The 24,005-nt window shown below is 39.1% G+C and overlaps 1 protein-coding gene across 1 annotated transcript in view; it reads right to left on the bottom strand.

Moving 5' to 3' along the window:
- Positions 1 to 24,005, bottom strand: part of LOC126375867 (nucleoporin 88) — a 156,045-nt gene that overhangs the window by 59,117 nt on the left and 72,923 nt on the right. Inside the window, exon 2 of the mRNA XM_050022937.1 lies at positions 2,363 to 2,532. Within this exon, the coding sequence (XP_049878894.1) occupies positions 2,363 to 2,532 (170 nt within the window). The remainder of the gene's footprint in view (positions 1 to 2,362; positions 2,533 to 24,005) is intronic.

Here is a 24,005-nt window from a genome sequence, read left to right as displayed (position 1 = left end):
TAAGTAAAAACGCGGAATAAGTTATAAAATCGAAAATTTAAAAATATGTTTTTGCGACAGACACAGTACACAGTAACAGTGGCTGCAAGTTGTCTTTGATTACTTGTGGCTCTGCCCACCCCGTTAGGGATTACGGGCGTGAGTTTATGTATGTGTATGTATGTATGTTTTTGCGATTACAAAGTCAAAAACTTAAGCATAGCTGGTTAGTAGTAGTAGTAGTATGTGTATACAGGGTATTTGTGACATCTTAGCGAATACTGAGGGGGATGATTCAGACCACGATTCTGAGTTGATATCAAGTGGAATTTTCCGTCGTTACGATGTCACTTACACCCAAGAGCGTATGGATATTAGTGCCACTCTAACATACGTTACGTTACAACGTTAACATACGTTACGTTAATATAAATGACGGGGATAATTCGGATCATGATTCGAATTTTCTGTCGGAAAATTCATACAAATTTTAGTGTTTTTTTTTATTATTTTCAATTCCATACTTTTGCGACAGAAAATTTCACTTGATATCAACTCAGACTCATCAATCAATCAATAATTATAAAAATGATATATCTTTATAATCAATAATTCGGATTGTCAGCCATTGTCAGAATTATCCTATCATACACATCTGCCTACCCTTTCAGAGATATCGGCGTGATGTTCACAGTGGAGTTTCGAACAAATAAACGTTTAATATTTCACCAGCACGACGTGTATACACTATCGCCGTAAATCCTGTTACCTATTAGCTGCTCGAAGCGCCGTTACTTTAGCCAGAGGTGGCGATTAACACAGAATATTCCGCTACTTCTCGGAGACTGGACATAATTCTCATCATTGAATTCATACTTCGTGAAACTGTCTTTTGTTTGGTAAGAGCATCACAAGCAATCACTTGATTGTTTTAAGTTTACGCGGTTATTATCATAATTAAAACACATAATAACGGGTTCTTACCGCGTTTATAGTAGGGATATGAGACTGTGTGTGACGTGATCATGGCACTTGCAACAGTGTCGAAATATCGGGGGTCTCATATCCCTACTTTAAACGCGGTAAGAACCCGTTATTATGTGTTTTAATCACCTGATTGGCAGAAAAATATGATTCCGTGACCCGGAGGGCACGTTATGCCGTTCCTCCCGACTAATACGCAAACGTCACAAAAACAATTAAAGTCCCGCCGTCGAGAGAATGCGCATTTGACATTTAACAGATTGACAGAACCAGGGATGGGCATTAAGTCACACTGTTACTGTAATATTTCGATCATTTTTTGTATTATTTAGTGCCATAATGAAAGCACATAATAACGGGTTCTTAGTTGGTCGGGGGTTATTTAGTGCCGATGTAAGGTCAAAATATTTTTTTCATCGTAATGTGTTCGCCGCTTCGAAGATATCGAATCACCAGCTGTCAAATGCGCATTCTCTCGGCGGCGGGACTTTAATTGTTTTTGTGACGTTTGCGTATTAGTCGGGAGGAACGGCATAACGTGCCCTCCGGGTCACGGAATCATATTTTTCTGCCAAAAGGTCCGAATTTGGCCGTCGAACATGTTCCACTCCAACCTCCACGTCTTAAGTAAAAAGCGCTAACGCCAACCCGCAGTGGAGCAGCGTGGTATACGTGGTGGGGTTTTGAACCACCGTTCCCTGTTTGAGAAGCAAGCCGGTGACACACTGGACCACCGTGCCTTCATCCTGCCCTACAAATAACAATATGGCTCTAGTCAAGTCTGCACTTCCCTGCTTAATCTACAGCTCTCGAAACCGGAGTCACCACTCTTTTGTACATGTTATTTGGCTATATCTTGCCATTTGCATATTTTGCCAGTAAAATTAATTCCAAGATTTGCCCGCATCCAGACAGGGGGTTCCTTAGGGGGGTTCGGATTTGTGCACTCGGTCGTACCAATACGGATTGTGGCTAAGCTTTCCGTATTGGTTGTGGTAGGAATTGGAATTAGTTTTTTTTAATAAGTACAGCCATAAGAAATATCATGTATCCACTTTAGAACCCTGTCGCACTATCATATTGGACATTTAATAAGACTTACGGTTTAATTTGTCAAAAAAGTTAATGTGACATGGTTTCAAAGTGTATTATATATTAGTAGGTACTCATGACCGTACTTAGTTAATTTTGCGATGAATGTACATCTGACTACCCCAATTGGGATATAGTCGTGAGCTTATGTTGTTATGTTAGGTTTGCTAAAAATACATTTAAGAAAAAAGGGTGGAAGGCAAGACGGAAACCACTGCCTTATTTATCCCTAAAAAGTAGCATGGAGAATGCTACACCGACAAGAGTGTGGCTCTTAAATTAGTGATGATGATAAAAGACAACTTACTTGCACAAGACAGTCGCGTTGCCAGCGTCAAACAGTCCCCCCCTGCCCCATCGGGAGGGGAGCTCCACCACTGTGACTCCACGCGACCCCCACACGCACAGCCTGCTGCCACACCCGCTGGTCACGACGCGCTCCACTGGAAACGCCGGTGGAGATAGCAGGTGGAGTTTCTGGAACAACATTTTTACCTTTAATTTTATTTGATTTTATATAATGTAATTTTAATAATGGAATCTAATCTAATGTACTTATAATTATGGATATTAATTTGAAATAATTTGAATTGAATTGAATTTATCGTCATAAAATAATTAACAATAATTCCTCACCTAGGTTGATGAGGTCGATTATTTTAATACATATCCAAAAATATTTTTATTCATTAGGTACCTTGTATCCAACTACCTTGAATGGTCATTTTTTTTCCGAAGCACAAATCATCTTACTTTCGGAATGTCGGGTGATCAGCCTGCAAATAACGAAACCAGGGCTCACAAAGTGACTTTTGTGATATGCCCCCACCGGGATTCGAACTGGTCAGTCTTCAATAGACCAGTCTCCAACTAGTCAAATCAGTTATTTTTACTAAACGCCAAAACACGAAATCACTATGGAATTTGCATGAAAAAGCAACATGTGACATCATAGAAAAACGTGATAAAATGTCGGACTTATTATTACAATTTTAGATCTGTATTTAGTAATCAGAATTTCATAATTTATCTTTGACTTAGGAAACTACCCAATTGTGACGAACTATAAATCGTCGCTTGATCTCACAACTCACATGGGAGAATAAAACCCTAAAGATAAGCAGCTGAAAGCGTTTTATTCGCTCACGTTCCACACGCCTGGTGCGAGTATTCAAACTAGTACAAATTCATATTTAGTCTGCCTAGTGCAGAAGTAACTGGTTGGACCAAAATTTCAGTGTACATTATACATAGGTAGGTAATTAAGTGCAGTTAATGTAGCGGAATTATCTGCCGGCGTATATCGGTACCGACCGGTTCGCCCGCATCCCGCTTTCGATTTACTGCGCTAGGAATACTTTGGGTAGTAGTTACACATACATACTACATACAAACATAAATTTTAGATTCGTTTATAAAGAACGGGGCGGAAGGCAAAAGGTAAACCACTGCCCTATGTCTCCCTAAAAAAGTATCATGGAGAATGCTACACAGACAAGAGCGTGGCTCGTAAATTAATGATGATGATGATTATAACAAACATCATAGAAGGAAAATTTGAAGGAAAGAGAGGAAGGGGTAGACCTAGAAGATTATTTATGAAACCAAAAAAAGAGAAGGTGAAGGTTCTGACGTATCCTGAGGTGAAGGATTTGGCGGAGAGAAGAGAGGAATGGCGATTACTTTACCGACTAAAGCGCAAAAAAGAAAACGTTTTTTGTCACCTTTAGATCTGTCTTTATTTAGTAATCAGAATTTCATAATTTATCTTTGACCTAAGAAACTTCCCAATAAAAATAAATTGTATTATCGATGGGATAGATAAAGGTGTATAGTATATACACCCACATCATTCCCATTTAAAGAGATTCAGACAATGACGATGGGAAAAATATTATTTTCCCATCAGTTTTAACAACCAACCAGTGTTTATATATTGTTTTAAGTTTACGCGGTTATTATCATAATTAAAGCACATAATAACGGGTTCTTACCGCGTTGCAAGTGCCATGATCACGGGATGACACCCCGTGGTCATGGCACTTGCAACAGTGTCGAAATACCGGGAGTCTCATATCCCCATTTAAACGCGGTAAGAACCCGTTATTATGTGCTTTAATTACAACCAGTGTTTTTTTATTTTTTCAGTTTTAACATCGTCTGAATCTCTTTACACCCTTCTAGCCAGCTGTGTTTAATTCCCATGTAATAGGGGGCGAGCCTATTGCCATCAACCGGGCACAAACCCTGGAAACCACGGATATCAATTATCTACTATGATCCAAATATGAATTCAAACTCATAAAGTCGAATATAAAAACGCAGTACAAAATAATGGGGTGTGACCACAGTGTGACGATAAAACAGCTTTCAAAACAAAATATTTCTCGACGGCAAAGGCTCTTTGATTGTCTTCCAATTTTCTAGTAGATGATCGCCAACTTTTTCAATTTCCTACAAAAATAGGCAGGGCTGGCCATCAAACGATAAATGATTATAAGTATGACGTAAGAGGAAACGGCCTGCCGACGGAGTAATGAGAAATAAAGCCAGAGAGGACGGTAATTGTGGAGTGAGGATTAGAAGAGAGTCAGTTTTCAAACATAACATACAATGGCCCCGATCCCTGCAGACACGTTCTAATTTTATTTTAAGTTATATCTATCATTTTCTTATCCTCCGAAAAGGAAAGGGACGGATGATTGACAGGTGGTAATTTTAAATTGAATAAATAACCCAGACGAATCAAACGGGTATCTCGCTGATATGTAAACCGTTTGACAGTTGCTGTCAACTTAATTTTGTGGGGTTAATGGCCAATTTAAAATTTTTAGAGGGTTGTTTTATATTAGTGTCTAAAATTGTCGTGTGTTCCATAAATTTTATAGGTGTTGATTACCCGTCCCTTTCCTTTTCGGCGGATAAGAAAATGACAGATACCTTAAAATAAAATTAGATGATGTCTATAGGAATTGGTATCAATATTTCCCAAACGGGGACCGCAGTCGTAGCACTCGTTACGGCGTAGAATGTTGCTACGCAGCTACGCGTGTATCATCAATAAATATTCGTTATATTTATGACACGTGTAAAGAGGTGAAATATCAGGCATACTATGGCATTATAATGCCATTATTATTGGCTGTGAAAAGTTCCGCGATAGCCCTGCTCCGAGAACACGTGATTTGCCTCATAGTTTCCCAAGATTCCGGCGCGGACTCTGATGAATTCCACTTTGAGTTTGAATTCATGTTTGATCATAGATAATTGATATCACGTGGTTTCCAGGATTTGTGCCCGGTTGATGGCAATAGGCTCGCTCCCTTCTACACGGGTCTTGAAGATAGCCGGCGAGGAGTGGGTGGACTACAGAGGGTGTAAGAGATTCAGACGATGGTAAAACTGGTAGGAAAATAATATTTTCAGAAGTAGAAAAACAAGCGGCCATACTATCATCATCATCAGCCCATTAACGTCCCCACTGCTGGGGCACGGGCCTTCCCTATGGATGGATAGGGAGATCTGGCCTTAAACCATCACGCGGGCCCAGTGCGGATTGGTGGTTATTAACGACTGCTAATGCAGCTGGGACCAACGGCTTATCGTGCCTTCCGAAGCTCGGAGGACCTCGAGATGATTTTTTTTTGTGGTCACCCATCCTATGACCGGCCTTTGCGAAAGTTGCTTAACTTCAACAATCGCAGATCGAGCGCGTTTACCGCTGCGCCACCGAGCTCCTCACTATACTATAGCTTCTACCATATAACGTTCCTAATACTCTCTCCCAAGTTAAACCTAGTCCAATGAAAAAAAAGTGGAAAAAAGCGAAGCAGGAAGGAGCCGGCTTCTTTTTGTTGTTTTATTGATTAAAAAACTTTGTTAATCATATCTCGGCGAGATAGTTCGCTATCGGAATGATGTGATTACGGCATCTATCGGCGTCGCCTTGAGAGAATCTTGATTAGAAAAAAACAAATGGATTTAATTTTTTATAGTGATAAATATGCCACAACGATTTATGCAAATTTTCATAATTTTAGTCTTTTTTACAGGCACATATGGAACACACGACAATTTTACGTAAAAAAAAACAACCCTGTCGAAATAACACATTGTCCAATGACTCGACTAAATGACATCACACGTCATACGGGTTGTATATTAGCGAGATGCCTATTTAATTCGCCTGAGTTATCACTCATTTAAAAAATTAACAGCTGTCAATCATCCGTCCATTTCCTTTTCGGCGGATAAGAAAATGACAGATATAACTTAAAGTAAAATTAGATGGTGTTTACAGGAATTAGCACCATTATATGTATACATACATAACATAAACTGCCTATATACGTCCCACTGCTGGGCACAGGCCTCCCCTCAAACAACCGGAGGGGGTGGGTATATGTATAAAAATAATAATTATTATATTACCATTATTAATATTAATTAATTAAGTGTGCTTGATATACCACACCATGTATATAATTATGTTGCTACTTATATTCCTATATTGCTTCTCATTATTTTGATCAGAATAACAATGGGCGGAAGATGTAATTGTGCGTGGGTGCAATAAAAAGGGTCATCATTTATACCCAAAAACAAAGATAAAAGATGCATAATGTCTGTTATCCATGAAATTAGAAGGTTCAACGAAAAAAATATGAACAGCGCCACCTATATTGTTTTTGAGGAAAGTAGCCTGGAAAGTCCCTCATTCTTCATCATCATCAATTTAAGAGCCACGCTCTTGTCGGTGTAGCATTTTCCATTCTAGTCTATCAAAGGCCAATTCCTTGACTTCCCTATAAGACACGACGTTAACCTTTTCTTACCCCGTACAAAACACAACAATACCAATCCCAATCACTTAAAATCCACTCCGCCCAAAAATAAAACCCAAACCGAAAAAGAGTATTGGAAAACAAACTCCCAATAACCACCAAATCCATATTTACCGTGCTCTCAGAGGGCCAAATTAAAACAATGGCAGATGATACCGCAGTGCATTAGCCGGCGATTATTGGAAAGAATCAAAGTGCTTAAACCCTTGCAATGGCTGCGACCCCTATAGGGTGGGGCGCGAGTGCAAGCTTCTTTCTTCTTGTTTTCTTTTAGCGGGATGACTTAATATTGGACACGGTTCAGACAAACGTATAATACGACGTAACATAACAATTGGGTGGTTTCCTAGGTCAAAGATAAATTATGAAATTCTGATGACTAAATAAAAACAGATCTAAAGGTGACAAAAAACTGCGAATAAGTGCGATATTTTGTCACGTTTTTTTTTCTATGTCGTCTCAGGTTGCTTTTTCATACAAATTCCTAGTCCAAATCCGAATAAATAAATAAATAGTAATTTCGTGTTTTGACGTTTAGTAAAAACTAACTGATTTGACTAGTTGGAAACTACCGTATTCTAAAAGTATAATATTCTTAATTGGGGCACGATACGGTCACGAGTACTAATATGTATAAACTCACGCCTATTTCCCACCGGGGTAAGCAGAGACTATAGAATTCCATTTGCTTCGATCCTGACACACTTCTCTTGCTTCCTCCACATTCATCAATCGCTTCATACACGCACGCCGGTTCAGAGTAGATCGTATTGAACCTTTTCTAAGGACATCTCCAATTTGGTCATCATAAGTCCTTCTCGGTCTTCCTCTGCCAGCCCTACCATCAACTTTCGCTTTATATACCGCTTTTGCAATCCTATTATCCTTCATCCGCTCTACGTGTCCAAACCAACCTAACATTCCCTTCTCAATCCTAGTCACTATATCGTCTTTTACACCACATCTCTGTCTTATCACACTGTTTCTCACTCTATCACTCTATTACTAATATGTATACACTTTGAAACCATGTCACATTAACTATTTTGACAAATTAAACCGAAAGTCTCATTAAATGTCAAATATGATAGTGCGCCAGGGTTCTAAAGTGGGTGGGTACATGATATTGCTCATGACTGTACATCCCTCGCATGAACTATAATTACTTGTACCCATACTACACCAAGCTTCTAAGTTGTGATGGCCAACAAAACGTTTATTTAAAAAAAAAAAACAAAAATAATTGCAAATGTATGTACCTTGATCCTTAATTAAAGCACATAATAACGGGTTCTTACCGCGTTTAAATGGGGATATGAGACTCCCGATCAACAACAACAACAACAGTGTCGAAATATCGGGAGTCTCATATCCCCAAAAACGCGGTAAGAACCCGTTATTATGTGCTTTAATTATGATAGTAACCGCGTAAACTTAAAACAATGTACCTTGATCCTTATACCCCGCTACGACTGCAACCCTACCCCATGCGGTCGCGGGCCGCGCATAAATTCGGTGACGAAAACCTCCGCCGCCGGTTTCGAACAGACCGATAATGATGGCCATTTTACTCACATTATTTCACTCATTGTTTACGTTGCAAGTTTCAATGCGTGATGTAATTGGCTAGATAGTTGTTCTTTAGTGAATTATTGTGATCATTGTAGATTTGCCACAAAGGGCATAAACTACTAGGCCGGACAAATGGGGAGCGCTGAGGGCTCTCACAAGACAACATGCCTGAGGGTGCCCAGTTGAGGAGGCTTGTGCCAAGCAGTGGGATTATAGGCTCTTTATGTCATGTTATGGGTACTGCTTATACTTCATAACAGGAGAAGATTGAATAAATTCTCTCTTTTTCTCTCTCCTTGGCATTTATTATTCCCATCTGATGGGGTTTGCCTTCTTCGTACTTCTCTTCCACTTCGCTCTATCAGACGTGTCGTTCTCGGAGACATTGCACATACACCGGTCTTTTTCGACCACATCCGCCCATCTTGTTTTTGGTAGTCCTCTTGGTCTAAGCCCTGGTATGTTTAGATTGGATGTAACATTCCCCACGTAATCTGGAGATCTTTTTACGAAGATTGAATAAACTCTATTAAACAATAAAGATTCACTTTTTACCACGTAGAAACAAGACCTTCTGGTAGGTGTACCCAACAACACCCCTTTCCGTTTTATTGTCCATAGATATTTTTTTTTTGTTTTGGTTTTCCCCGAAGGGTAAGGCAAAGGGAACTATGCCCATACAGCCATGTCTGACGTATTTTTTTTCTTGATGATTAATGAAATGATGAAAGGTGATGATGATGAAACCTAAGCCCCCACCCTCGGAGTAGACTCCTACTCCGAACCCCAAACGAATTAACTCAAAAGTCCGCATAAACTTTTGAGCTATGAAGCGGCTTCCCGGGACGAAGCGAAAGTAGGCAGATACACTTTGTTTATTGAATACTCCAATATAATAACACTCGCGAATGTCTTCCGACTAACTTAATGCGATCATTAACCACAAAACACCACTTTGTATTAATTATTTAGATTACTCAATGAAGAAAGCAACTGTCCCGTTCCCGTTTCCCGCCGAAAAGCCTGTCCATAGATAATCATGCATTATACATTAGACCATAAAACATAATTCTATATGCAAATTTCGGCGTAAGTACAGTAAAAATAAAGGCTCGGGGATTACCGTTGCCGATATTAAAATTCGAGATACACGCTGCCTAAGCCGTACACAATTATGACCAAGGTGATAGGGTGGGGTGATTGAGTCAATCATTTGAGTGAGTCGAGTCTTGGGCATTATTGTGGTTTGAGGAGCTCGGTGGTGCAGCGGTAACCGCGCTCGGTCTGCGATTGTTGAAGTTAAGCAACTTTCGCAAAGGTAGGCCATAGGATGGGTGATCACAATAAAAAGTTCATCTCAAGCTCCTCCGTGCTTCGGAAGTCACGTTAAGCCGTAGGTCCCGGCTGCATTAGCAGTCGTTAATAACCACCAATCCGCACTGGGCCCGCATGGTGGTTTAAATGGTTACTTAACTACCCAATCTACCATGTCTGTAGCACCAAGGCCACGGGCTCGGCTATCAGAATCGTTTATTCTAAATAGCAAATTGATGGTAACCATGTAAGCATGGTCCAATCAACCCGAGGGGATATGGAGCATACTCCACCATACTGCTCAACTGCGGACTGGTGGGTGCGCTCTCGGTGTTCTCGTCTTGTTTTGCCTGAAGTAGATGTATAATTAAAAATAAATAATTATTATGCTGTAAATTGTAAATAGAATAGATACTAAGTTTCCTGCTAACATAGTTTTTAAGTTTTTTGTCACTAACACGTTATGGATTTTGGCCCGAAATAAAAGTTATTATTATTATCTTATTAATAACAATTCCTATTATTATAACAATTGATTTGTTCAACAGTACATTAACGCCGGTTGACATGGTACAGCTAAGGTGAAGTAGACTAAGAAAACTATCACTTAAACGCTTAAATAACTTTAGTAATGTAGATGATTTTATTTAAGTACGTAGTAGTAACTCAGAGAACAAATCATGACCCAAATCATAATTCTTCTCTAATAATGTACTGGTCAGGCTGGTCAGGGTTACTATTGAGCCGCTGACATGACTCATGTAACGACTACGTATGTACATCAGTAAGTAGTAACTGGAACCAACGGCTTAACGTGTCCTTCGTAACACGGATCATCTTACTTTCGGACAATCAGGTGATTACAAAGTATTTTTTGTGATATTTCTCCGGATCGTGAGCCTAACGCTCAACCTTGACCAAAACTGGACCACGGAGGCCGTTCAAATTCTTCTTCTTCTTCTATCGTGTGGGCTGTGAGGTGAATTACCAACCTCATCAACCCTGGTGTCAGGCTTACGATTAAGCCGCCAAAGGCCCCTGACATGACTCATATAACGACTACGTACTTACGTCAGTAAGTAATAACCGGGACTAACGGCTTAACGTGCCTTCCGAAGCACGGATCTTTTTACTTTTTGGACAATCTGGTGATCAGCCGGTAATGTCCTAATCAAACTAGGGATCACAAAGTGATTTTTGTGATTTGCCCCCACCGGGATTCGAACCCGGGACCTCCGGATCGTGAGCACAACGCTCAACCACTGGACTACGGAGGCCGTTCAAATCATAGTCAATCATTTATTTGCAAGAATACAAATTTGAAGATCTTATTCTAAGTAATATAGTGCATGCATTCAAGCAAGCAGGTAGGTGTGCAAATATTATATAACAACCAACCAACCAACTGAAATCTTTTCAATGAGTCAACTCTCTGACTCAGATCACCAACACCCCAACCCTATAAGGTGGGCTACAGAAGGGGGTGGGCATTATTTTTTTCCATATTTAATAAAATAATATAAAAATTAATATATTCATCCCGCGTTTCTCCGTGTATCGCGATCGGTGGTTGGGACAGATATTTTTTTACGTCATTTTTTCCGCCATTTTGCATTACGTGACCACAGGACGCGCTTCGCAAAGATTACCCGTTGCATGCGTTCAAATTATTGTTTGGATTTAGAATATGTTTTTAACGTTTCCTGTTCGGAATTTTAATTTCGAGTTTTAATGTGACATGTCATTTCCGGTGTTTTGAGCAATTTGTATTTGTTTGCCGGTTTGGTTTTAGTGCTTACTATAAATAATTACCATTATAGACAATACTTATTGGATCGTTTTATTATTGTAGTACAATACGATACTAAACCTATTATACTATGGTACGTAATATTCACTTTTGGAGCTTTGACGCAAATAATTTATCTTCAAGCAACTTCTCGATCTGTCTACCCTAATAAGGAAGAAGAGTGTGAACTTTATCTTGACTTTTACCATTGCAACAACAAACGAGCTCTAAAAAATTGTGATACGAATTTATTATTTGTATTTATGTATACGATAACATTATTAATAAGAAGTAATATTGTAACATTGGGTTAAAAAGGCCACATTAAAGCAAATAAACAGCACAATGTCAAAAATGTCTTAATTAAAACACATAATAACGGGTTCTTACCGCGTTTAAATGGGGATATGAGACTCCGTAAGAACCCGTTATTATGTGTTTTAATTATGACAATAACCGCGCAAACTTAAAACAATGTCTTAATTTATCGTAAGTTCAGTTTTCAGTAATACAGTTGGCTCAACCATTATAGACGGCGATACGGCTCAGCACCTGTCACGTTGGTGTAACAAAAGCTCACCGACGCCTCAGTGGGTTAGTTCCTGTTGCGATGGATTCACTTCTGACTACCCCAATTGGGACATAGTCGTGAGCTTAAGTATGATTATGTGTACGTTTTAACAATTAAATACTCTAAGAACGCCGGTAAAGAATGAAAACAATTTTGCAACCAAGGAAGAAAATAAATTCAGCTACTCGACACTAGATGGCGCTAGGAGCCACGAATTTTCCGAAAAATTTTTCAAATTTAATAGAAATTGTTTATTATAAAAGGAATGCATTTTCACAAAGAAGCAAAACGGATGTTCGTCGAAATGATCATAAGGTGGTGGACGTCCTGGGGTAAATGGGTCTCACTCAGCGCAAGTCGCGGCGTGAACCATGACCCTGGTATTATGTGGACCCTGCTGAGTGAGGCATGAACGTCGTGTTCCATAAATATGCGTTAATAGTGTACATTATAGATTATATAACACCAAATTACTTACATAGAATTAAAGTGTACATGAACAAATATTATCACAAAAACGTATACATACATAAATACTTTGTGTTAGAAAAATAATAGTAATTTATGTAGGTATAAAGAGAGCCGTGGTAGCCCAGTTGGTTGAACGCTTGCCTCTCACTTTGAGGTCGCAGGTTCGAATCCAGCACAGCCCTACATCAATGATTATCGAATTTGTTTTCATGTTTGGATCATAAATTATTATCACGAGCTCAGCGGTGAAGGTAAACATTGTGAGGAAACCAACATTCCTGAGAAATGCACTTTCGGAGGTATGTGACCTAACCTGTATTGGGCTGGTTTTCACTTCGCGGGTTGAACGTCAGACAGGCAGTCGCTTCTGTAAAAAAACCGGACCTATCAAATCTTCAGGTTTTTTAAGCGGACCCAGTGAAAAACGGGATAATTCTAGGGAGATGATATAGGTATAATCAGTAAGTAAATGTAGTAAAGTAAGCAAATAAATGTAAATGAATATGTATTGGGTAGTCTGTTTGTGCTAGTACCTATCTATCGCGCGCGCAGCACCCCGAGTCTAGCTCGGTCGGTAAAGTAGTCTTCTATCGTGTGGGTTGTGAGGTGGAGTACCAACCTCATCAACCCTGGTGGGTTATTATTGAGCCGCCGAAAGTCCCTGACGTGGCTCATGTAACGACTACTCACTTAAATCAGTAAGTAGTAACCGGGACCAACGGCTTAACGTGCCTTCCTAGTCACGGATCGTGTTACTTTTTGGACAATCAGGTGATCAGCCTGTAATGTCCTAATCCAACTAGGGCTCACAAAGGACATAGGTGGTGAGGAGTGGGTGTATATATTAACAACTCTACCTACCCTTTCGAGGATACAAGCGTGCCGGTATGAGTTACTGAATGCTATTTATCCCAACTCCTAAAGTGATGGCATAGTGTATCATAAATACGAAACTAAATCGAATAAAAATGACACTGAGATAAATCCTGAACTGGGGCATCCAATTTTTTATCGCGCAGTAGATATACTCTCAGATAATCAAGTAAGAACCTGGGCACACTGCCAACGGTAGTATCGGCGCTCGCAGACGAGCTTATCGCTTATTAAACAAGGATTTAGTTTTCTATGTATAAGTGGCTATAATTATATCGAGTACCAGCTTTACTCCCGCGACTCGGCCTGCATTTTTGGCTCCAGTTTTCATTCCTTTAATGGATGATTTCTGGGATAGAAACTATGTTATACCCTTCCCTGACTCTTAAACTATTTCCATACCAGATTTGATTTTTTTTTCTTTAAATGATTTGAATTCAGACTGGTTTTAAGCAGCGATGTCTCAGATGGAGCACGCAAACTCAAATAGTGCCTCAGTCATGCCTTGAAAATACCCAAATTATATGTACCTATCGGGGAACAAGGGAATAACAAATCTGTAATCCAGTAGTTGAGGTTCGAATAGCGTTTGGAATATATCACAAAAATCACTTTCCCTAGTTTGATTAAAACATTTCAAGCTGATCACCCGATTGTTAAAACGTAAAATGATTCTTGCTTCTAGAGGGAACGTTAAGCAGTAGGTCTTGGCTACTATTTCCTTAAGTATGCAGCCGTCTCATGAGCCATGTTATAGGGGCCTTTGGTGGTTCATACCCTGACACCAGGGTTGATGAGGTTGGTGACAAGCGGGACTACACGGGACACTTACTGACAGTCTAAGGTCTGTTTTTAAATAACAAAATGTGCAAGGCTTCAACAGTATTGAGAATTCGGTCTCGAGACGAAATAATAAAAAGTTATCGGCAGCGATTTGAATAATCAGATACGACTGGCAGCTTTAAGGCGTACGTTTTTTTTCACTTCCAATTCTCATTTCGAAAAGGAAGATCAAAATCGAAAACAGACGAAACAAAAATTGAATTTGTCCTAAAATGGGTGGTACGAACTTTGTGCCCGACTTTTTAATATTAAAAAAAAAAACGGGACAAAGTGACATTATCGTCGCGGCCATCTTTCCATTTTCGCAAATTACTGCGAGAGGCCATCGCTAAATGACGTCACGTATTTAATTACACAGCCTACGGAACCTCAAAAGTGTCGCTTTAGAATTGAAAGCTTACATTATTTTACACACTGGTGTAAAGGTACTCCGTCGCCTTAGTTTGATCACGTTTTTTGATGACGTCATACGTGCGTATTCTTTTTTGACTTGACAAATTGTAGATTTGCCGCAAATGGAATTAACTACTTGGCCGGACAAATGGACGCGAACCTCGGCTCAGAGCGTCGTCTGAGAGGAGAATATTTGAAAGAATTAATCGACCCTGGCGGGTCGTTAGCGATAAGCGCTGAATGAGGGAAAATCATCGACCACGCCGGCGGGTTATTAGACAAATTTAAAGTAAACGATAAAAAAATATAATCGGCATGCATGGAAATCTGTTGTTCGAGACCTACATCCCAGCAGGCGATAACTACGAGGTAATAGCGACAAAAGATTTTTAAACTTAAAGAAAACGATAAGAAATTATAACCGCGCTATGTATGGAAATCTGTTGTTCGAGACCACCAGTTACCAGGGAACAAATAGGATTAGAAGAAGAAGATATTTCCAATTTAAGATTATTGAGCATATTAAAGGTCAGTAATTTACTACCGCCTAGGAATGTGTTACGGCGAATGTGATATGCCCATCATTAATCGCGACGAAGTTTTGAATCTTATTTCAGATGGAACATAACAATCAGAATTTTATTTCCCTTAGTTTTTCTTAACCGTGTGTACGCCACAGCCTGGGGTCAATCAAGTTGGCCACCGTAATGTTTACTGATAAAAAGAAAACCAATTTGCCGCCCCCACCACCTCGCGCCGACCACAAAGGAGCCTTATCTAGCGATAAATTATCGAAATTATTGCATTAAAAATTCCATCTAGTAAGTCAAAGCGAGCCATTATGGCCGCTACACGGGGGAATGGGGACTCAAAACGTCGTAAACGCCCTTTGATATGACGCGTGATACCCCCTTTCAGACTAAGACGGTTACAACCTGCTACTAAGAAAAAGTTCTAAGTGTGTTCCTCAAAGCGTGAGATACGTCGTTTGAGATATAAGCGTACAATTTTTCCCAGTAAACATTATGGGAAACCGTTTTTCTCTTGAATCTCCGTTGGTGTTCGGTAATATACAGATATTAGCCATTATTTATCGGTGTTTTAAAGGCGTTGTGTACGCAGAGAATTATTGGCTATAAAATGTTTGGGATTAAGATATGTGTAGCTTTGTTTTTATACCAATTAGTCGATTGTTCCTTTCGCGGTTATATAAAGCTTGTATTTTTGAAGCTATAAACTCAGGATTTCGGGTAGATAAAGGGAGTTGACACTTGTAATTCCATACGCTAGAAACTAGTAGAAACTAGACACACTATATACTGTACAACCTCGGTACAGCATGGGATAGAGTAGCAGAGGACAGAAAGGTTGGAGGAAGCCTTTGCTGACTGGCAAACAGATAAACAACAACATGATATGTTGATATCATGTTCATGTTCTGTTTTATGAATAGGACAATAGAAAAATACATATATTTGACTACTACATCAAATAGCTGAATAAGACCTTATATTACAAGCTACTTGTAAGGAAACACTTTCATTAAATAAAATAAATTCAACATCGAGTTTAAGAGCTACGATAATTTAAATAAATGCGTTGCGCTATCGCAGTTTCCACTTCCTACGGTCAAATAAAATTTCCCAAAGAATTCTCAAACGTCTTCAGACATTTTTTTATCATTCCGCTCCGCGTAACAATCCCTCAATAGTCCCGATAGCTACGGAGCTAACTCAAAACTTTTCATTTCATTTTCCAAACTTTTAATCTCAAAGTGCCCGTGAAAGAAAAATGAGGAGTTCTAAAATCGCCAGCGCCACCTATTATCAAGTCTTGTAACTCGCATAATTCGTGCGACGACCTATATCTTACTTTGGGCATTGAGGATCTAACTCAGCTCTTACGTCTGTATTTTTTCAGTATATTTTCGAAGAGTTTACCTTTGGTGGTTGCGCCGTATTTTCTGAGCGAGATTCTTACGGAAGAGTCATAAAAAGTAAGATATTAATGTATCGCGGGAGGCATTAGACGGTCGCTTGGATCGATTTCTATGCATAAAAAATGCTAATGGCTCAGGAGAAAAGCGGGTCTGAGTTGATTTATGTCCCCAGTTGGCAACTATCTCTGTTCGATGGTGGGAAGACAGGTGGCTGCAAATGAAAGAAATCGTTCTGGAAAGTTCTTTTGGGAGTTTGCGTTTCGTTTGTTACTCTTCTGTGTCAGTTCGTACCTTTAAAATTACGATACTGTTTTGTTACGATGCCAGGTTCTACAATTTGAAGCTTTAACATTTCATGTGTGCTACTATCAATAAGTAGCACTTAATACGTAGGACGCACACTCCATACAAAAAACTTACCTATTCTTATCGGGTGTCGCCTATCGTGTAAGAGGGACCGAGACAGACAATCCGCACGCGCTGCTCCTTACTTTTTAGCGGCTGACTTTTTGAGACTAAAGTAAGACCCAGAGAGGGTGAGATCGGCACCCGGATAGAATTGGTGCGGGGCGGAGATCAACCAGTCTATACGTAGTTCAAATTCAAATTCAAAAATATCTTTATTAAGTAGATAAGATAGTTACACTTTGAATCGTCATTTTTTACATAACGAACGTCTCATCCGCCTAAAACTACTGCAGCTTCTCGCAACCTGTATAGCCGGGGGAAAGAAGCTGCAAGAAAATCCTCGGCACTACTTACTATAAGTAGTATATGTACACAGGGTGTTAGTAACATCGTACCTAATACTAAGGGGCTACCTAATGACACCTAACGAAAACTTTGAGGGATGATTCAGATCATAATTCTGAGTTGATATCAAGTGGAATTTTCCATTGCAAAAGTATACAATTGTAAAATAATTACAAAAAAAAAAATGTAAAAAGGACATGAGTTTCGCGGCGGAAAATCCCACTTAATATCAACTCAGAATTATCGTCTGAATCATCCCTCGAAAGTTTTCGTTACGGTTTCACTAACATACTGTATAATTATATTTTTTTCAGCTGCTTATTGGAACGTGCTTTTCGTGGAATGAAGGAAAAAAGTCCGGTTTACGACCAGGTTCATTATATCCATCTTAGGACTTCGTATTACTCGTGGTTCTGCCATCACGTTTAGGATATGTAACTTGAAACTACGAATAAAATTTTTGAAATTAATCCGATCCAAAATACCACAAATATAGCTGTTACTTTGCCATTGTAAAAAGGACCTTGAGATCTTTGAGTTCCCGGCTTTACAAGACGAAGTAATAGCCAGGATGCCTTAGGTGCACTAGCCAATTTCCGCTGGAGCTCATTCGGGCTAATTTTCATATTAACGAACGTGTCTAGCTAGAGCTCCGTTCGGGAAAACGCTGCAAGACTCGCCTCCAATTATAAAATGTGCATACGTTATATTGAAATGTGGATTTTTTGAAATAAGAACTACATACTAGAATTTATAATGGTTTTGTTTGATAAAAATGAAACAAAGAACAACATGAGGAGGACAACAGGAGTAATTCATAATTCATTTATTCGCCTTAAAAATGGTAGGTACAGTTTGCTCACGATCTGGAGGTCCGGGTTCGATTCCCGATGGGGACATTGTCGAAATCACTTTGTGAGACTGTCCTTCGTTTGGTAAGGACTTTTCAGGCTTGAATCACCTGATTGTCCGAAATAATAAGATGATTCCGTGCTTCGGAGGGCACGTTAAGCCGTTGGTCCCGGCTATTAGCCGTAAAAACACCTCCACCAACCCGCAGTGGAGCAGCGTGGTGGAGTATGCTCCATACCCCCTCCGGTTGATTGAGGGGAGGCCTGTGCCCAGCAGTGGGACGTATATAAGCAGTTTATGTATGTTATGTATGTATGTACTAAGCAATATTCCCGTAGGTACATAAACACTTTTTTGAATTTCTTTTCCTACTTGAAGCAAAAAAAGTGTTATAACCTTTATCGTACTGTACCATCGCCATCTCCCTAACTTTCTCCATTTTTCACAGGATCCGCTTACCTAACCTGAAGATTTGACAGGTCCGATTTTTTACAGAAGCGACTGCCTGTCTAACCTTCCAACCCGCGAAGGGAAAACTAGCCCAATACAGGTCGTACTGTACCAGCACATCTAAAAACATCGAGCTACCCAGACTGTTAAAAATTTAAAACTTTACATTCCACACACAACAAAAAATAAAATAAAAAATCGACCTCTAGGGTTGTCGATATTATAATGATACAGTGAACATTCACGTTATTAAAGCATACAAGTGGCTTATTAGTGGAGACGAGATGGGAAAAATGAGAAATATCGTGGAGAAATATTAAAATTGGAGTAACATGGCGGGCCCATTACCGAGATATGTCTCATTTGACGTGTAGGAAGATGGTTGAATTACGTGTGTTTGTTATCGTGGCTTTCATGATAAACTAGCTCTTTCCTGCGAATCTGCCCACGTGGAAAGTCTTTGACACCTTGGTTCATGAAAAGTTCAATTTATAAAAAAAACATAAGCTCACGACTATGTACCAGTTGGGGTAGTTGTATATCCATGGCTAGATGAACTTTTCGACTTTCACCTTCTCTTCAATCTATTCCATGTAAGCTATTCTTGGTCTTCCCCTTCCTCTCTTTCCTTGTAAATTAAGTGTCTCTTCTGTCCTCAAAAACTCTCAATATTTGCCTCTTTTCCCTCACTTCTTGCTAGTAGTTAGTGCTAGTAAAATTATCTAGTCTCTAAAAAATATTTCAACGCTTCACTTACGTTACGCGTCACTCAAACCCCTCATTCAGCGCTTATAGCTATCGACCCACTAGGGTCGATTAATCCTTTTAAATATTCTTCCTCTCAGATGACGCCCTGAGCCCCCAACTGGGCACCCTCAGGCCTGTTGTCTTAAACGTTGTACCGGGTGAGAGCCTTCAGCGCTCCCCATTTGTCCGGCCAAGTAGTTAATGCCATCTGCGGCAAATCTACAATAAGTCACGCCAAAAAAAAGCGTCACTCAAAGATTACCGCCGACTTCATCACATCTTGAGTCGACACGGAGCGGGGCCCTTGGTGTCGTGTTCTCGGTAACAAGCGAGCTAAATTACGACAATTATTCAATGTGGCCGTGTTATCGGCAGTTATAAAATCAGGGGGTGCCTCATTAAGGTGCCACGGGTACGAATTGTGAAAAAAAATAAAAGCATTACCCTCCTTCTGGGAATGTCGGGTAAAAATGATGAAACAAAGTTGTCGCGGACGTCGATGCTTTTTTTTTGAATGGAATATTCTAGAAGGATGTTGGAGTATTTTTTTTATAACAGTTTGACGCGTTATATTGTTGTAGTTACGTATTTTCTGTCAAGTTGTTCAGGGCAATGATGATGAGTTTTGAAGGAAAAGAGAAGCTTTCACATTTGCGACCTTTTACATTACGTAGCGGCATTCTTTGGGTTACGAATTTATATTTTATAATCAAAATTACATTATTCAATGAAAAATAAATAAATATCATCATCAAATCAAGTCAAAATCAAATCAAATATACTTTATTGCACAAAACTAAAATTTCAGCAATCAGACATAACACATGAATACAGTACAATTTGGGCGGCCTTATTGCTCTAGAGCAATTTCTTCCAGGCAACCACCAAAAGGAAACAAACATTTACAAACAACTTGGAAGATAATCATCATCAATTTAAGAGCCACGCTCTTGTCGGTGCAGCATTTTCCATTCCAGTCTATCAAAGGCCAACTCCTTGACTTCCCTATAAGACACGACGTTAACCTTTTCTTTAATCTGTTCCATGTAAGCGTATATGTGTATATATCAATAAACGTATTATAAATAAAATAAATACTATAAGTTATTCTATGGGCTTGACCGTTATAGACGGCAATACAGATCACCTATAACGTTGGTCTAACAGAAAGCTCATTGAGTTGCGTACTTAATTCATCTTGCGATATGTACAGTCATGAGCAATATAGTGTACTAACTTTAGGACTCTGTCGCACTAACATATTTGACATTTAGTGAGACTTACAGTTCAATTTGTCAAAAAAGTTAATGTGATATGGTACCAAAGTGTATACATATTAATGCTCGTGACCGTACTTCTAGACTACCCCAATTCGGATTTAGTAGTATAGGTTAAAGACAAATTGCTTATTAGCTTGTTGGTTAGATTGTAATATTATGACGCATATATTTAAGTACTCTAATGTTTTAATTTTCTAATGACTTAAATAACAATATAAAAAAGAAATTCAGCACATGACGCTGGTATTCTGTGGACCCCGCTGAGAGAAGTACGAAAATACAACCGAGCGAATACCATCCCATTTCTGCAGCAAATCAATGACATTTCTCTATGACGGATTAGAACATTCTTAACACCCGCGAGGCATTGGGATCAAAATGATCAAATGCTCCGTTTATAGTATTAGATCATGAATCGTGATTATTACTGCTTTTGACATTTTGAACTCCTCTATCTTTGAGGGTTAGTGATCCGTGTGAACCCATATAAGGGTGTATGCAGAGAACGGGTTGGGATATTTTTGATAAGGGTATTGTGACACAGAATATAATGTCAGTGCGTAAAGATTTTTTAATTGTCAGATACATACGTACATACACATACATAAACTCACGCAGGGGTAAGCAGAGACTATGAAATTCCTGACACACTTCCCTTTCTTCCTTCACATTCATCAATCGTTTCATACACGCATGCCGGTTCAGAGTAGATCGTACTAAACCTTTTTTTCTAAGGACATCTCCACTTTGTTCGATATACGTCCTTCTAGGTCTTCCTCTGCCAGCCCTACCATCAAACTTCGCTTTATATACCGCTTTCGTAATCCTATTCATCAGCTTTACGTGTCCAAACCAACTAAAAAAATCCCTTGTAAATCTTACTCACTATTTTGTCTTTTACATCACATCTCTCTCATATCACACTGTTTCTCACTCTATCACTCAACTCTCTCTTTTTAATTGTCAATGAACAAAAAATGTTATTACCAGCCCGGTGGTCCGATGACATTGTGAGGTACGCCCGAAAGCAATGGATGAGACTTGTACAGGACCGGAAAGTATGGCATAAAAGAGAGGAGGCTTGTCCTAACCAAACTAGCGATCACAAAGTGATTTTTGTGATATGTCCCCACCGAGATTTGAAACCGGGACCTCCGGATCGAGAGCTCAACGCTCAAACCACTGGACCACCGAGGCCGTTTAGCACTAGTTGTGGTTGCGCGATACCAAAGAAGCAATTAATGATGTGGAAACTTTGTAATACGATCGTTGCCTCATATAATATGCTCGTTTTGTGCATATTACGGCTATGCTTTCTCTATAGTAAGTATTACTCTGTGGATAGGAGATACTCTGTGGGCGTGGTAGATGTGATAGACGTGGATAAGACGGCGCACACAGAGTATTCTGTGTGCGCCGATATCACCCCAGTTTTACGTGTTAAAAGGCCGTAAGCCGAGTTGTGACAACAACTAAAACTTGAAGAAGGTCTATCTATCTATCTACAAATTTAAATCCTTCAAATAAGTCATCTCGATATTTTCAAATTCCCAGCGTAATGTGACCTTTCCCCTTACAGGATAGGCAGTGGAGCGGAACACCGCCGGTCAATTACCGCGGATCACTTTGACGATAGTTGCGGATGACGTCACACACAGCTTTGAACTATGACGTCATATTGTGATTTTCATCTATTGTTATGGAGATGTTAGGGATTTGACTTTTTAACATTTTCTTTATAAACGGTAAAAACGGAATCATGGTACCTATTTGGCCTTCTGGAGGTTATAATGGGCAAGATGTCGCTTGTCCTAAGTAACTATTATAACCACTCTACTCTCCTCTTCCTTTTCTTGTGACCTTCCAATCCGCAATGGGAAAACCAGCCCAATAAAGATGGTGATCTATCACCAAACGATGTTTTCCTTCACCTCTGAGCACGTGATAATCATTACGATACAAACATGAATTGGAAAACTATTTCGAAGATCATTGGTTCAGGCCCTTACTGGATTTGATCCTGCGACCTCACAATGATAGTCAAGCATTCTTCCAACTGGGGTACCACGGTTTTCATATCCTAAAACATAATATCTAAATGTGTATATTTAGAAAAATAGATTTTTCCTTAATAGGTAAGAATTTCAATTCAAACATTTTATTACTGAATTTCGCGCGAAGAGAATCGCTCATAAATGCCACCTACAAAATACTCGTACGCTTATTTATTTTTTTATAATCCTGGCAACTGAAAAGCAGGCATTAAACCGACAATCAAACTGGCAATTTGGTAGGAAGTTCTAAATTTAAATCTAAAAAGAAACGGCCTTCCGATTTGTAATTCAAACGTGCAAGAAAATGGCGTGATATCCGATTTGAATAAAGAACGGGATCGGTCGAGAACTCGATTCTTGTAAACATTTACATACTAAACGTCAATTCGAAAAACAAACTTCTTAATACACTGCACAGCTTGTAAGAAAATTTGAAAATATATCTATTTTATCAACCAGCAATGAATATGTTAATACGAATGTCCTTGTATACATTCAATTGCAAAATCAATGCTCAGGAAGTGAGGTTTGGAGTTCAGGCGTTTTTGCATAATTGAAACGCTTAATTCTTTCGGTTCGTAAGTCGTGAGCGATTTTTTTAGTTTTCGATTTGGTGTTTCACTCACTAATAAGTAGGTACATTTGTGAAATATACAGGGTGGCCCAGAAGTTCAGGTTCAAAATGAAAAATTAGATTGAGGGGCTCATTAGCTATCAGAAACACCCCCATGTATGTTCAGCAATTATTTACGGTTTAGGAGATATGACCCATTTTGTACCTTTTTCTACATTTTCTACCTTACTTCATAAATAATCATTTTGTCGCTATCCCTTTCTTAATAATTATTTTATTTTACTTCACAACTATGCCTAAGGCTGTGTACCGCTCAACCAAAGATAAATCAAAGTCAAATCAAGTATAAAAAAAAAGTTATCGGAAGTCAAAGTGAGAATTCGACCAAAATTGTTACAGTTGTTAAAACTTCGCCGAAGAATAATAAACACATGAGATTGTCATGGACCATAAAAGTATTTCTAAAAACTGCTCCATTTAATAGGCTTTTAGAAACATCCAAAAAAAGTACCCTTAATAAGGGCATAAAACTAAGTAATTAGCCCTCAAAGATTGCAAGAGAGACAGATTTGAAGGAAAATTTGACATTCTCATACAATGTAGCTGCTTCTTTCTAACGTTGTTAAAGGTG

The sequence above is a fragment of the Pectinophora gossypiella genome, chromosome 20 (assembly GCF_024362695.1).
Source record: "Pectinophora gossypiella chromosome 20, ilPecGoss1.1, whole genome shotgun sequence".
Lineage (NCBI taxonomy): Eukaryota > Metazoa > Arthropoda > Insecta > Lepidoptera > Gelechiidae > Pectinophora > Pectinophora gossypiella.
This window is presented reverse-complemented; position numbering and strand designations above follow the sequence as displayed.